We start from the raw sequence: 14731 nt of genomic DNA, 5'->3' as shown, positions 1-14731 counted from the left end.
GAGCCCAGAACCAGGGGCCACAGTTTAAGAATAAGGGGTAAGCCATTTTGAACGGAGACGAGGAAACACTTTTTCTCACAGAGAGTGGTGAGTCTGTGGATTGCTCTGCCTCAGAGGACGGTGGAGGAAGGTTCTCTGGATACTTTCAAGAGAGAGGTAGATAGCGCTCTTAAAGATAGCGGATTCAAGGGGTATGGAGAGAAGGCAGGAACGGGGTACTGATTGGGGATGATCAGCCATGATCATATTGAATGGCGGTGCTGGCTCGAAGGGCTGAATGGCCTACTCCTGCACCTATTGTCTATTATTTTTAAGTGGACCGTGAAAAGATCGGCCATTAATGTCACTTGAAGAGGCAGGCAGCTTTCTCGTAGCTTGCCTCCCCTGATAGGCATGTGGTCACTTCCTGTCCTGAATATAGTACTTTAGTTTATTGTCACGTGTACCGAGGTACAGTGAAAAACCTATGTTGCGTGATGACCAGTCAGCGGAAAGACAATACATGATTACAATCGAGCCATTCACAGTGTACAGATACATGATAAGGGGATAACATATTACTGGTTAGGTAAGCCAGTAATATCTGATCAAGGATAGTCCGAGGGTCAACAATAAGGTAGATAGTAGTTCAGGATTGCTCTCTGGTTGTGGTAGGATGGTTCAGTTGCATGATAACAGCTGGGAAGAAACTGTCCTTGAATCTGGAGGTGTGCCTTTTCACACTTCTATATCTTTTTGCCCGATAGGACAGGGGAGAAGGAGTGGCCAGAATGCTACACATCCTTGATTATGCTGCTGGCCTTGCAGAGGCAGCGTGAGGTACATGGAAGGGAGGTTGGTTTGTGTGATGGTCTGGGCAGCATCCACAAATCTCTGCAATTTCTTCTGTATGGTTCTCAAAGGTGAGGGGAGCACATGGAAGTGATTCAATGCAACAAAGCCCAGAATTAGAGCACCATTCATGAGAAAGGACTAGGATGACTAGCCACTTATAGGGCAATTGAGATCCCTTTAAACTAAGGAGGCCCTTTGGGATATCCAGAGCCAAAATAAGATGTATTTTTTGCTGACCAAGACCAAAATAGAAATCTTCAATAAGACCTTTTTTAAAGTAACTATGGTGGCTCATAAACAAGAAAAGTGCTATCCATGGTCAAAAGTACAATTTTCTAACTGGGAATGCATATCACTATTAATACAATGTTAGGTACTTCTAATGAAGAAATGACATTGGAGTCAAACTCACTATGTTGACAATGAATTCCGCTGAATCCATCAGGACACCTGCAGATGTAGCCCACAAACGTGTCGCCACGATAACTGTCGCTCACTTCACATATCCCTCCATTATGACATGGGTTCGGTTGACAAGCTCCTGCAGATCGTAAAATATAAATAAAACAAAATAACATTAAGTATGATTGCCATTTACAAAACAGCGACTCTCATGTTTATGTTCTGCTTGATTGCTTCAAAGGCACATGATAATTCTGTGACACAAACTGACAAGATGGCAGAGAGAACCACTTCGATTTTTTCATGTAGAAACACAGGTACGGTCCAAAACTGAATGCAGTCATTCAAGACAAGCTTGACCGTTTAAGCTCTGTTTCTGCACAGTTCTTGATTAAAGAGCATGAGTAGGGATGGCTGGTGAAGATGGCTTGCATGGATGGTAATAGTCAAAGACACTTGAGTATAGAAGCTGGGATGTAATGTTAAAATTGTACAAGGCATTGGTGAGACCAAATCTGGAGTATGGTGTACAATTTTGGTCGCCCAATTATAGGAAGGATGTCAACAAAATAGAGGGAGTACAGAGGAGGAGGAGGCAGGTTCATTGGTATCATTTAAAAATAAATTGGATAGGCATATGGATGAGAAGGGAATGAAGGGTTATGGTATGAGTGCAGGCAGGTGGGACTAAGGGAAAAAAAGTTGTTCAGCACGGACTTGTAGGGCCGAGATGGCCTGTTTCCGTGCTGTAATTGTTATATGGTTATATGGTTATATGGTTACTTCAGTCAGTATTTATCACTTTTTAAATGATGAGACAAACATTGTTTAAGAAAGAACTGCTGATGCTGGAAAAATCGAAGGTGGACAAAAATGCTGGAGAAACTCAGCGGGTGAGGCAGCATCTATGGAGAGAAGGAATAGGCGACTTTTCAGGTCGAGATCCATCTTCGTGTGTGAAGAATGGTCTCGACCCGAAACGTCGCCTATTCCTTCGCTCCATAGATGCTGCCTCACCCGCTGAGTTTCTCCAGCATTTTTGTCTACCTCAGAAGTCAACAAAGTAAATCAGGCAAAGAAATGTGAAGCATGTAAAACTTAAGAACCAAAGCCAGGGTGCAAATGGGCGTTTTGGGGGAAGATAGTGGAAATAGTATTAATATGTGCATTAAAAAATGTTGAGAGCATGGTCAAATGGCAAGGGATATGTTACATCTCCTTTCATTTCAATTTCTTAATGATTGCTTTTGATGGAGGGGTCATAAACTAGTTAGAAATGTTAAGTTTTAACAGAGGCTACTAGGTTATAATGGAGCAGATTAACTGCAGACACACAATGGACTGTGTACACGAAGATAAGGCTACATACTGTATACCCAATGAAGATATTTGAGTAGAGATTGGGATCCTGTCCTTACACAAATTCCATTGTCAGGACATCTCAGGAAGCAAGCAACATCAATGGGTAGAAAGGAATGGTCGACGTTTCTGGTCAAAACCCCGCACCAGCACCCAAAACATCAGTCTGAAGAAAGGTCTCGACTCAAAATGTCATACCATTCCTTCTTTCCAGAGATACTGCCTGTCCCACTGAATTACTCCAGCTTTCGTGTCTATCTTTGATTTAAAACAGCACCTGCAGTCTGAAGAAGGGTCTTGACCCGAAACGTCACCCATCCCTTGCCTCCAGAGACTCTCCCTATCCCACTGAGTTACTCCAGTTTTTTTGTGCCTATCATCTGAAGTTCCTTCCTCGCCAAAACATCAACCTTTCTTTTCCACCCATAGATGCCCCTAGACCAAGTGAGTTCCTCTGGTAGAATGCATGTATGCTTCAGATTCCAGCATCCGCAGTCTCTTGTGCTCAGCGACTGAGACACAATTCTTTAATTCCCTTTCCCCAGAGACAAGGCCAATATTAAGTGACACATTCATCCCAGTCCTTCGAAGCAGACAGAGGTTACAAAACTGAAGACTTTCCTGTCAAAATGACTCAGTGCTACATCACATACTACTCCTGCCAAATAAATCACCATCAAATCGTAACATTTCTCAACCGTTGAACATGGAACATTTTGGTGTTGGGAAATGTTAAGATTTTATGGTGATTTTAGTTTTACATGCATTTAAGTTTGTTTTTGCCTTATTGTTGATGTCTGACATCTCTCTTTGTCTATCTATTCAACACAGCTGGCCTGGATAGTTTATTAATACAGTTCATGATTAAAAATGACACACTGTAATTGGAATTCATTTGTTTTAGTAGTGCAGCTCGTAAAACACATTTCTGGCAAAATCTGTACAACTTTCCAGTTTAGATGGCTTTGTTTTTAATTTCATGCTTGTTCTTATCTCCAGGACAGAAAGAAAGGCCAGTGTCAAAAATGATTTTATCATCATAGAAAGCAGAATATGCAACATATAACCATATAACCATATAACAATTACAGCACGGAAACAGGCCATCTCGACCCTTCTAGTCCGTGCCGAACACGTATTCTCCCCTAGTCCCATATACCTGCGCTCAGACCATAACCCTCCATTCCCTTCCCGTCCATATAACTATCCAATTTATTTTTAAATGATAAAAACGAACCTGCCTCCACCACCTTCACTGGAAGCTCATTCCACACAGCTACCACTCTCTGAGTAAAGAATTTCCCCCTCATGTTACCCCTAAACTTCAGTCCCTTAATTCTCAAGTCATGTCCCCTTGTTTGAATCTTCCCTACTCTCAGTGGGAAAAGCTTTTCCACGTCAACAGTATAGCACAAGAACATATGGCTGGGTCGAACTTGATGCCAAGGCTCACTCCTCTCAGCCTGCATATAATCCATATCCCTCCATTCCCTGCAGATCATGTGCCCATTCAAAAATCTTTTAAATGCCACTATCATATCTGCCTCAAACATCACTCCTGGCAAAGCGTTCCAGGCCAGAGCATAAGTGCAGGCAAATCTTGGTGCAACTTTCTAAAACATAATCAGTGATGAAATATTGAATGCATTTTTGGTTACCCAACTTTAGGAAGGGTTTGATTGCACTGGTGAGGGTGCTGAGAAGATTCACCATATGAGGTGAGACTGAATAGGCAGAGTTTGTTTTCCTTGGAGCAGAGGAACTTGCCAGTGGTGTGCAAATGTATATGAGGTTCAGAAAGTAACAAATATGTCCAAGACTGAGGGCACAAGTTTAAGGTGAAGAGTAAGATATGTAGAGAGGGGATTAGGAAAAATATTTTCACCCAGAGGAGGTTTGCAAAGGTGCCGAGGGAGGGTACTGTCACAAATGAGATGCGTTAAAACACCAAGACATAGTAGACCGGAAACATAGAAAATAGGTGCAGGAGTAGGCCATTCGGCCCTTCGAGCCAGCACTGCCTTTCAATATGATCATGGCTGATCAACCAAAATCAGTACCCTTCTCCTGCTTTCTCCCCATGTCCCTCGATTCCTTAGAGCTAAATCTAACTCTCTTGAAAACATCCAGTGAATTAACTTCCACTGCTTTCTGTGGCAGAAAATACCACACATTCACAACTCTCTGGGTGAAAACGTTTTTCCTCATGGCCTTCCCCTTATTCTTAAACTGTGACCCCTGGTTCTGGACTCCAACATAGGAAACATTTTTCCTGCATCTAGACTGTCCACTTCCTTAAGAATTTTATATGTTTCTATAAGATCCCCTCTCATCCATCTAAATTCCAGTGAATACAAGCCCAGTCAATCCATTCTTTCATCATATGTCATGGACCAAGACCAAGGCTATGGATCAAGGGTTGGTAAAGTGGAATAGAATAGATGGCTACCTGATGATCGCCAAAGGACCTGTTTCTCCACTGTATGAGTCTATGGCTAAATGCCTCGAATGTATCAGAAATTAATTTGTGATTCAGGAATACTAAAAAGTTGCTTAAAAATAGCGATCTAAACCAACATTTCAATAAAATACTATTATCAACAGACATCATCTCAAGGTAAGCATTTGAAACTGTCTAGAGCTTACACAAAACACGGAAAAATTATGAAATCAAAAGCGCCAAAGAACTAGAATATTTAGGAGCAACACCGGAAAAATATTGCGCAATGTTGCGTACAGTTTTGGTTTCCCAATCTGAGGAAAGACATTCTTGCCATAGAGGGAGTACAGAGATGGTTCACCAGACTGATTCCTGGGATGTCAGGACTTTCATATGAAGAAAGACTGGATAGACTCGGCTTGTACTCGCTAGAATTTAGATTGAGGGGGGATCTTATAGAAACTTACAAAATTCTTAAGGGGTTGGACAGGCTAGATGCAGGAAGATTGTTCCCGATTTTGGGGAAGTCCAGAACAAGGGGTCACAGTTTAAGGATAAGGGGGAAATCTTTTAGGACCGAGATGAGAAAAACCTTTTTTACACAGAGAGTGGTGAATCTGTGGAATTCTCTGCCACAGAAGGTAGTTGAGGCCAGTTTGTTGCCTATATTTAAGATGGAGTTAGATGTGGCCCTTGTGGCTAAAGGGATCAGGGGGTATGGAGAGAAGGCAGGTATAGGATACTGAGTTGGATGATCAGCCATGATCATATTGAATGGCAGTGCAGGCTCGAAGGGCCAAATGGCCTACTCCTGCACCTAATTTCTATGTTTCTATGTCACTGACCAGCAAGAAGAAAAGTGCAGTTAACACACACACAGGACATAATTTACATATCACAATGAATGTATATTAATGGAACTCGTTTTGGAATTGCTTATGAGGGATTAGGACTGACTAATAGTTTTTCAAGCCAATCACAAAATTAATGTAGCTCATCTTGGTCATGTCAAACTAATTTGGTGACGTGAAGCTATTAACAAAGATAATGCACAAATTCCTTTCTTTGCAGCCATGAAAGCAGTATTATACCCATCTGAAAGACAAATGACTTATTGATAAAATGTTTCAAACGAACCATTAAACCAAAAGGAAATCTAATTAGTCAGGATTAATGTAAAATTACATTGTTAATTAATGTAAACTCAAGTTTGTGAAGCTTTTAAAACCTCGACTGAAAGGGAAACAAATATCTGTCCAGTCAAATGGGGTTTTCATGTATCAAAAGCAGAAACAAACAGCGTTGATGAAATTACAGTAGGATTGTTAACATTTATGCATGATTCATGGTGGAATTCAACCAATTCAAATAACAATTTAAATGATCCGCAGTATCATCTAAAAATCATTTTAGAATAAAGCATTGTGAGATTATAAAGAACTCTATTGCAATACAAGAAAACTGTTTAAATCCGCACCCATTAAACAAACTTGGCCTGAACTCTTAGCATGCATGATCTGCCCAATTTGGTTAAGCTAATGCTTTGTTTCCAAATGAGAAAGGTTGGAAACGCTAGATTATCTATAATCTATTTTGTTCTTCAAAAATCCATGGACTGACACAAAACACAAAGCAACGTCACAAGTCAATTCCAATGGAAAAGAACAAGGTTGATCTTCAAGTTAATATTGAGGGGAGGCAGATTTCAATAGCTCAAGAGATAGGTTAGGAGCAGATGCTTGTGAGTAACACCCCGTCCCACTTAGGAAACCTGAACGGAAACCTCTGGAGACTTTACGCCCCAACCAAGGTTTCAGTGCGGTTCCCGGAGGTTCCCGGAGGTTTTTGTCAGTCTCCCTAATGGTCGAAAGTGGTTTCCGCTTCTTCTATGTTCCGACGATTATTTCAAAAAATTCAAAACCTGCCGCGACCTTCCACTACCTGCAACCACCTGCAACCTCCGGCAACCACCTTCAACTAGCATAGCAACCGGCTTCGAATAAATAATTACCGATTTTAAAAACGGCAAGCTATTTTAAGTTGCGGCCGGTTTTGAATTTATTTAAATAATCGCCTAATAATCGAAGAAGTTGAAACCACGTTTCGACCATTAGGGAGACTGAAAAAAGCTCCGGGAACCGCACGGAAACCTTGGGTGGGGCGCAAAGTCTCCAGAGGTTTCCGTTCAGGTTTTCTAAGCGGGACAGGGGCATAATTAAGAAGTCTACCAAATGAACTATAACTATTGGTTCAATCTCATTGAGTGCGGCACGCAGGGACGGCACTGTGGCACAGTGGTAGTGTTGTTGCCTTACAGCACTTGCAGCGCCAGAGACCCGGGTTCAATCCCAACCACAGGTGCTGCCTGTACCGAGTTTGTACGTTCTCCCCATGACCATGGGTTTTCTCCAAGATCTTCGGTTTCCTCAAACACTCCAAATACGTACAGGTATGTAGGTCAATTGGCTTGGTGCATGTGTAAATTGTCCCTAGTGTGTGTAGGATAGTGTTAATGTGCTGGTCGGCGTGAACTCAATGAGCCGAACGGCCTGTTTTTGCACTGTGTCTCTCAACTAAAAGCATTGGAGAGACCAGTGTACACAGGTTCTTAAGAGGGAGGAGAATCCAATTAGATAACTTAAAAATCGTACAAGGATACAAAACGCGTTTGTTTGTGATTTGGGGGAAGTGCTGGTAGCCAGGGTGGATTATGGTGGCAAGAGGGAAGCAGAGAGAACATTATGGACAGAAGAGTCAGAAATAGATTCAACATGTAAGCATCTGGAGGAATGTCCATGTTTACTTCAGGCTGACTCATTACATCTCAGCAAGAATATTTTTTTCATTTACACTTATTATTGAGAAGATATATTCCAAAAATGTGCTAGTAATGCAGCATAATTTAAAACACAAAATGCTGGAGTAACTCAGCGGGACAAGCAGCATCTCTGGATAGAAGGAATGGGTGATGTTTCAGGTCGAGACCCTTCTTCAAAGGTATTTTAGTCATCACATTCACATACACCTAGGTGTAGCGAAGTGAAATGCTTCTTGCCATTTTGCAGCACATAAAGAAGGAATACAGACATAACATTAATAAGAGTTTTAAACATAAAGAACATCCCCCCACAATGGCTCACACCATGAGGGAAGGCACAAAGTCCAGTCCCCAACCCCAGTTCACCCATAGTCGGGCCTATTGAGGCCTCCACAGTTGCCTCTACGGAGGCCCGATGTTCCAGGCCGTTCTCGCCGGGTGATGTTGCTCCGGCGTCGGGAGAATCCTCCCAGCGGCTTGGGAACCCTGGAACGGCCGCTTCCGTACTGGAGGCCGCGGCTTCCGAAGCCAACAAGGCCGCGCCGGTTGGAGCTCCACAACTGGCGATCTCATCGCGAGATCCCAGGCTCCCGGTGTAAAGTCAGCGCCGCCGCCCGCAGCTGGTCGCTCCACAGACCCGCAGCTCCGCGATGTTATTTCTCAGCGGTCTCAGCTCACCGGAGCTCCAGCGCGGCGACCCAGGCAAGGCATCGCCCGCTCCACGATAGCGCTCCAGCGCTGTGCCGCCGCCGAAGCCGAGGTTCTGGGCGGTCCCCGACAGGAAACGCCGCTCCAGGCCCGCTGGTAGGCCGCGAGGACAGGTCGAAGCTGCAGCCCGGAGAAAAGCTGCCTCTCCGACCAGGTAGGGACCCTGAAAGGTAGTTTCCCCCTTCCCCATTTTGTGCCCATCTTCAGACCTGAAGAAGTGTCTCGACCTGAAACATCACCCATTCCATCTCTCCAGAGATGCTGCCTGTCCCGCTGAGTTACTCCAGTATTTTGTGCCCAGCTTCGGTTTAAACCAGCATCTGCAGTTCCTTTCTACAGCATAATTTGAATGTAGGAAAGGTCCCATAACCCCCACAATTAAAATGTGGATTATGGAAATGTCGGAGACCTTACATTTGGAAAGAATCAGACGTGTCATAATGGGCAAACAAGAACTTTTTATCACAATATTGTCTCCATTCATTGAAGGGGCAGACTGGTTCGGCACGGGAACCTGACTGAAACTCGAATTAAGCATTAGATGAAAAGTTATACTTTATAATTTACAAACTTATCTCCAATGTTGTATTTTTAGTAAATTATCCCATTCATCTTTATCATGCTTTGTCATCTTTTTTTTCTCTGTTTCTTATTTTCTATCTATATAAAAATTACTAGAAGCAGAGTTAATATCAATCGATATCAATATGATCAGCTATGATCATATTGAATGGCGGTGCAGGCTCGAAGGGCCGAATGGCCTATGCCTGCACCTATTTTCTATGTTTCTATGATAATATTAGTAATGTAGGAATGATATACATGAAATGTTTTTAATATGATATGTACCTGCCTCTAATAAAAAGATTATAAAAAAATAATAATAATTTGAATGTAGGTTCCACATAACTATTTACATTTAGTTCCAATGGCAATTAATACAGATAAAGTGCTTCTTACTAAAGCATTAGGCATACTGTACATGGAAGACTGTCTGTTAACAGGTAGAATGCATATTCAAATGATATAACGACCATGCACACATCAAATGGCAATATCCCACCTGCTGTAGTTGACTCCTCTCCATCTGCAGCTGTTGGCATTAAACACAGAGTCATTAACTGGATGGAAAATAGCAAAACACTGCAATTGTCAACTAAACTACATTAGCACAAATATTTGCATGGCTTAATTATCTAGAGCTACAACCAATCTAAATCATTCAAATATTGTTACAAATATTGTATCTCTTAATTTATCAACATGACGTTTAAACTTGAGACTAATTTGTGTAACCCATTGCATAAATTATGCAATTGTCAGAATGGTTGTAACTACCTTTTAAAATCAAATAGCTCCAGCATGCAAGAACTGACGCTAAACTAAATATATATTTGTTTTTTCATAATGTGGTATGCCTGTAGGTTAGCTGCAGCAAAAATAATGAAAAAAAGTGTTGGGATGTCAATCTATATGGGGATTGTTACAGGCCACCATTTCATTGCCTGCAGGATTTCATTACGAAGGGGAAATCATGCTTGAATAATCCTCTGGAATGTTTTGAAGATGTAACTAGGAAAATGGACAAGGGAGAGCCAGTGGATGTAGTGTACCTGGACTTTCAGAAAGCATTTGATAAGGTCCCACATAGGAGATCAGTGGGCAAAATTAGGGCACATGGTATTGGGGGTATAGTGCTGACATGGATAGAACAGTGGTTGGCAGACAGGAAACAAAGAGTAGGGATTAACGTTTGCACCCCAGCGATATGAACATGGAACTTCTCTAACTTCAGGTAGTCCTTACTTTCTCCTCCCCTTCTCAGCCCTCCCTCAGCCCACTGGCTCCTCCGCTTCCTTTCTTCTCCCCCCCCCCCCCCCCACTTCCCACCCTCACCCTCACATCAGTCTGAAGAAGGGTTTTGGCCCGAAACGTTGCCTATTTCCTTCGCTCCATAGAAGCTACCTCACCTGCTGAGTTTCTCCAGCATTTTTGTCTACCCAGGCTTATAGGCTAATAGGCATGATATAAATGTAAATAAAATGAGACCACACCTGGAGTATTGCGTACAGTTTTGGTCTCCAAATCTGAGGAAGGACATTATTGCCATAGAGGGAGTGCAGAGACGGTTCACCAGACTGATTCCTGGGATGTCAGGACTGTCTTATGAAGAAAAACTGGATAGACTTGGTTTATACTCTCTAGAATTTAGAAGATTGAGAGGGGATCTTATAGAAACTTACAAAATTCTTAAGGGGTTGGACAGGCTAGATGCAGGAAGATTGTTCCCGTTGTTAGGGAAGTCCAGGACAAGGGGTCACAGCTTAAGGATAAGGGGGAAATCCTTTAAAACCGAGATGAGAAGAACTTTCTTCACACAGAGAGTGGTGAATCTCTGGAACTCTCTGCCACAGAGGGTAGTTGAGGCCAGTTCATTGGCTATATTTAAGAGGGAGTTAGATGTGGCCCTTGTGGCTAAGGGGATCAGGGGGTATGGAGAGAAGGCAGGTACGGGATACTGAGTTGGATGATCAGCCATGATCATATTGAATGGCGGTGCAGGCTCGAAGGGCCGAATGGCCTACTCCTGCACCTATTTTCTATGTTTCTATGTTTTTCTGTGTTTCTATGTCCCTAGTGTGTGGGATACCGTTAGTGTACGCGGTAATCGCTGGTCGGCATGGACTCTGTGGGCCATAAGGGACTCTTTCTGCACTGGATCTCTAAACTCTAAACATTTATTGGAGATCAATAGTCTGCAAATATTTCTTATAATAGTCAAGTCTTTGGTGAGGTAAGTATGGTGAAAATCGTGCTTGCAGCACATCACATGTAAACAGACAACACACAAAAACATAAATGATACATTAATTACAGGAATTCTCCAGCATAGTGAGCACAAAATGTGTCCAATAAAAGATATTAGTGAAAAAACAATTGAAAAGTAAGTACATGAGAGTACGAGGTTGGCCGACATGTTCCATCGCTGAGGTAGGATTAAGGTTTCAAATCATGATAGCTGTAGGAACGTTGCTGTTCCTGAACCTGGTGTATATGGGGCATCAGGCTTCTGTCCCTCCTGCTCGATGGTAGAAGCAAGCAGGCCGCGTGTCTTGGATGGTGGGGATCTGTTGTGTATTTGGATGCTTAGAACAGACTTGAATAAGGCTCGGACACGGGAGTAATCTTACAAGCTTCTTTATTGCAGGACGCCACCTTGAGTCTCCCCTTGCACATGCGTACTTGCACAAGATATCACGACACTAATTCCATATGCTAATTATCACATACCTAACACTCCTCCCATCCCCCCGCCCTCGGGCTCCTCCTCCTCCCTTCTCCCCATCAGTCTGAAGAAGGGTTTCGGCCCTAAACGTCACCTATTTCCTTCGCTCCATAGATGCTGCTGCACCCGCTGAGTTTCTCCAGCATTTTTGTGTACTTCCTCCCCCTTTAACTTGGAGGCAGGTAACACCATTTCTATTACATACCTAACAGGATCCTTGATAGATACCAACTTCAATAGATAGCACCTCACACAGATGCTTTTGATGCAAAGAGGGAGCAATGTGCCTGGGGTGGACTGGGCTGAGTCCACCACTCTCTGCAACCTCTTGAGTTCCTGTGCATTGCAAATGCCAAACCTGGCCATGATGCAAGCCATCAGCATACTTTCTATAGTGCATCTATACAAGTTGGTTCGAGTATTTGGTGACATGCAGAATCTCTTTTAAACTGAATGTAGAGGGTGCAGGCATGCCTTCTTACCAAAGTTGTAACTGAGATTCTGCACCCGTCCAATTCCCTTTCAACTGTGTAAGAACACTGAAAGAAAATGTGGATATTTTTCAACGTGAGGATTCCTTCTCACTATGTGAGTTTCCAGTAGCAAACTGGCTACACCACCAATTAAACCCTCCCTGTACATTAAATGGGGCAAGAGGTACTCCCTCCTTCACCACTGCAATCAGGCTGAGTATTCTGCCTGTTTTATTGTAATGTGCTCTCAGAATTAAAGGACAATGACAGCACAGAAGGAAAATTAGCCAAGAGACAGAAAGTGTAGAGTAAGGGTAGTCACTCAATGACTCTATGACTAATGGTCAAAGATTGTTCCTCAGCAACAGTGTTTTTTCCACAGTGGTTGTCATTAGATCACAAGAATGGGGGCACACACACCCCCATCCACATTAACGGGACGGAGGTGGAACGTGTTTCCAGCTTCAGGTTCCTGGGGGTCAACATCTCCGATGACCTCGTTTGGACCCACAATACCTCTACTCTGATCAAGAAGGCTCACCAGTGTCTCTTCTTCCTGAGGAGACTGAAGAAGGTCCATCTGTCTCCTCAGATCCTGGTGAACTTCTACCGCTGCACCATCGAGAGCATCCTTACCAACTGCATCACAGTATGGTATGGCAACTGCTCTGTCTCCGACCGGAAGGCATTGCAGAGGGTGGTGAAAATTGCCCAACGCATCACCGGTTCCTCACTCCCCTCCATTGAGTCTGTCCAAAGCAAGCGTTGTCTGCGGAGGGCGCTCAGCATCGTCAAGGACTGCTCTCACCCCAACCATGGACTGTTTACCCTCCTACCATCCAGGAGGCGCTACAGGTCTCTCCGTTGCCGGACCAGCAGGTCCAGGAACAGCTTCTTCCCTGCGGCTGTCACACTACTCAACACTGTACCTCGGTGACTGCCAATCCCCCCCCCTATCTGCTTCAGGAAGACAAAGAGCGCTGGACAAGGTGGACATGTGATAAATGAAATTTAAATACTTTGACAAAATTTTGTGTGAAGGGTTTAGCAAAATCAAGAGTCAAGAGTTGTCATATGTCCCCGATAGGACAATGAAATTCTTGCTGCACGACAGAATATGTAAACACAGTACATAACAGGAGAAACAAGTTCAGAGTGTATATATACACATGCACACATACTCAATAAATAAACAAATAGAGTGCTATAGTAATAATAGCCTGTAGGTACACAAAAATGCTGGAGAAACTCAGCGGGTGCAGCAGCATCTAGGAGCGAAGGAAAAATAGCCTGTCGTAGTTCAGAGCTTATTTGTTGCTCTGCTTAATAGCCTGATAGCTGGAGGGAAGAAGCTGTTCCTGAACCTGGACGTTACAGATTTCAGGCTCCTGTACCTTCTTCCCGATGTCAACGGTGAGATGAGTGTGTGGCCAGGATGTTGTGGATCTTTGATGATGTTGGTTGCCTTTTTCAGATTCAGATTCAGATTCAGATTCAATTTTAATTGTCATTGTCAGTGCACAGTACAGAGACAACGAAATGCATTGCAGAGACAACGAAATGCAGCGACTGCGACTTTGAGGCAGCGACTTCGATAGATCCCTTCGATGATGAGGAGGTCAAAGCCGGTGATGGACTGGGCAGTGGTCACAACTTTTTGTAGTCTTTTCCGCTCCTGGACGTTCAAGTTGCCGAACCAGGCCACGATGCAACCAGTCAGAATGCTCTCTACTGTTCACCTGTAGAACTGTGTTGGTATTTTGCTATTACAAAATCTATAGTAATTTGCTTTTTAAATAATAGTCCTTGATTACAGAGTTCAGGAAGATAAAGCCAAGGGGTCATGCCCCTGTCTTCAATGGCATGACAGAGGTGAAGAGAGTCAACGGTACACTGAGCAGTTGCATCGTAGCCAGGCTCAGAAGTTCGAATGCTCAAGAACCAAGAAGACTCCAGGAAGTGGTGGATATTGGCCAGTCCATCACAGGTACTAACTTTACCATCACTGAAAGTATCTGGATGAAGCGCCGCATAAAGGAGGCAACTAATATCAAAGGCCCTCATTACCCTGACCACGCTTACTTCTCGCTGCTACTATTAGGATCCAGTATAGGAGCTCAAGAACTGCGACCATCAGGTTCTTGTACAGCTTCCTCCCATCATCATCAAGTTCTTGAACCACTCTGCGCAACTCTAACCACAACCCTTCCTCAGCACTGAACTAGTACAGACTTTGTCCCGAGCCGAAACGTCACCCATTCTTTTCCTCCGAGATGCTGCCTGACCCGCTGAGTTACTCCAGCACTCTGTGTCTTGCTTTGCACTATCTATGGTCATTCTGCATATTTTAGGGTTTTCACTATCATGGTCTAGTTTACTTTAAATAATTGATCATTTATTGTATATTTATT

General features: G+C 43.3%; 1 protein-coding gene across 1 annotated transcript in view; it reads right to left on the bottom strand.

Annotated features, from left to right (window-relative positions):
* LOC129695920 (EGF-like repeat and discoidin I-like domain-containing protein 3) overlaps nucleotides 1–9694 on the bottom strand; it is a 184496-nt gene extending 174802 nt beyond the window's left edge. The window contains exons 1-2 of the mRNA XM_055633381.1: nucleotides 9625–9694; nucleotides 1247–1375 (exon numbers count right to left, since the gene is read on the bottom strand). Coding sequence (XP_055489356.1) covers nucleotides 1247–1375; nucleotides 9625–9679 — 184 coding nt within the window. The 5' untranslated portion in view covers nucleotides 9680–9694. The remainder of the gene's footprint in view (nucleotides 1–1246; nucleotides 1376–9624) is intronic.
* Nucleotides 9695–14731: the final 5037 nt, after the last annotated feature.

Source organism: Leucoraja erinacea, chromosome 3, assembly GCF_028641065.1.
Source record: "Leucoraja erinacea ecotype New England chromosome 3, Leri_hhj_1, whole genome shotgun sequence".
Classification (NCBI taxonomy): Eukaryota; Metazoa; Chordata; class Chondrichthyes; order Rajiformes; family Rajidae; genus Leucoraja; species Leucoraja erinaceus.
Note: the sequence above shows the minus strand (reverse complement) of the source record. Positions and strands in the feature narration are given on the sequence as shown.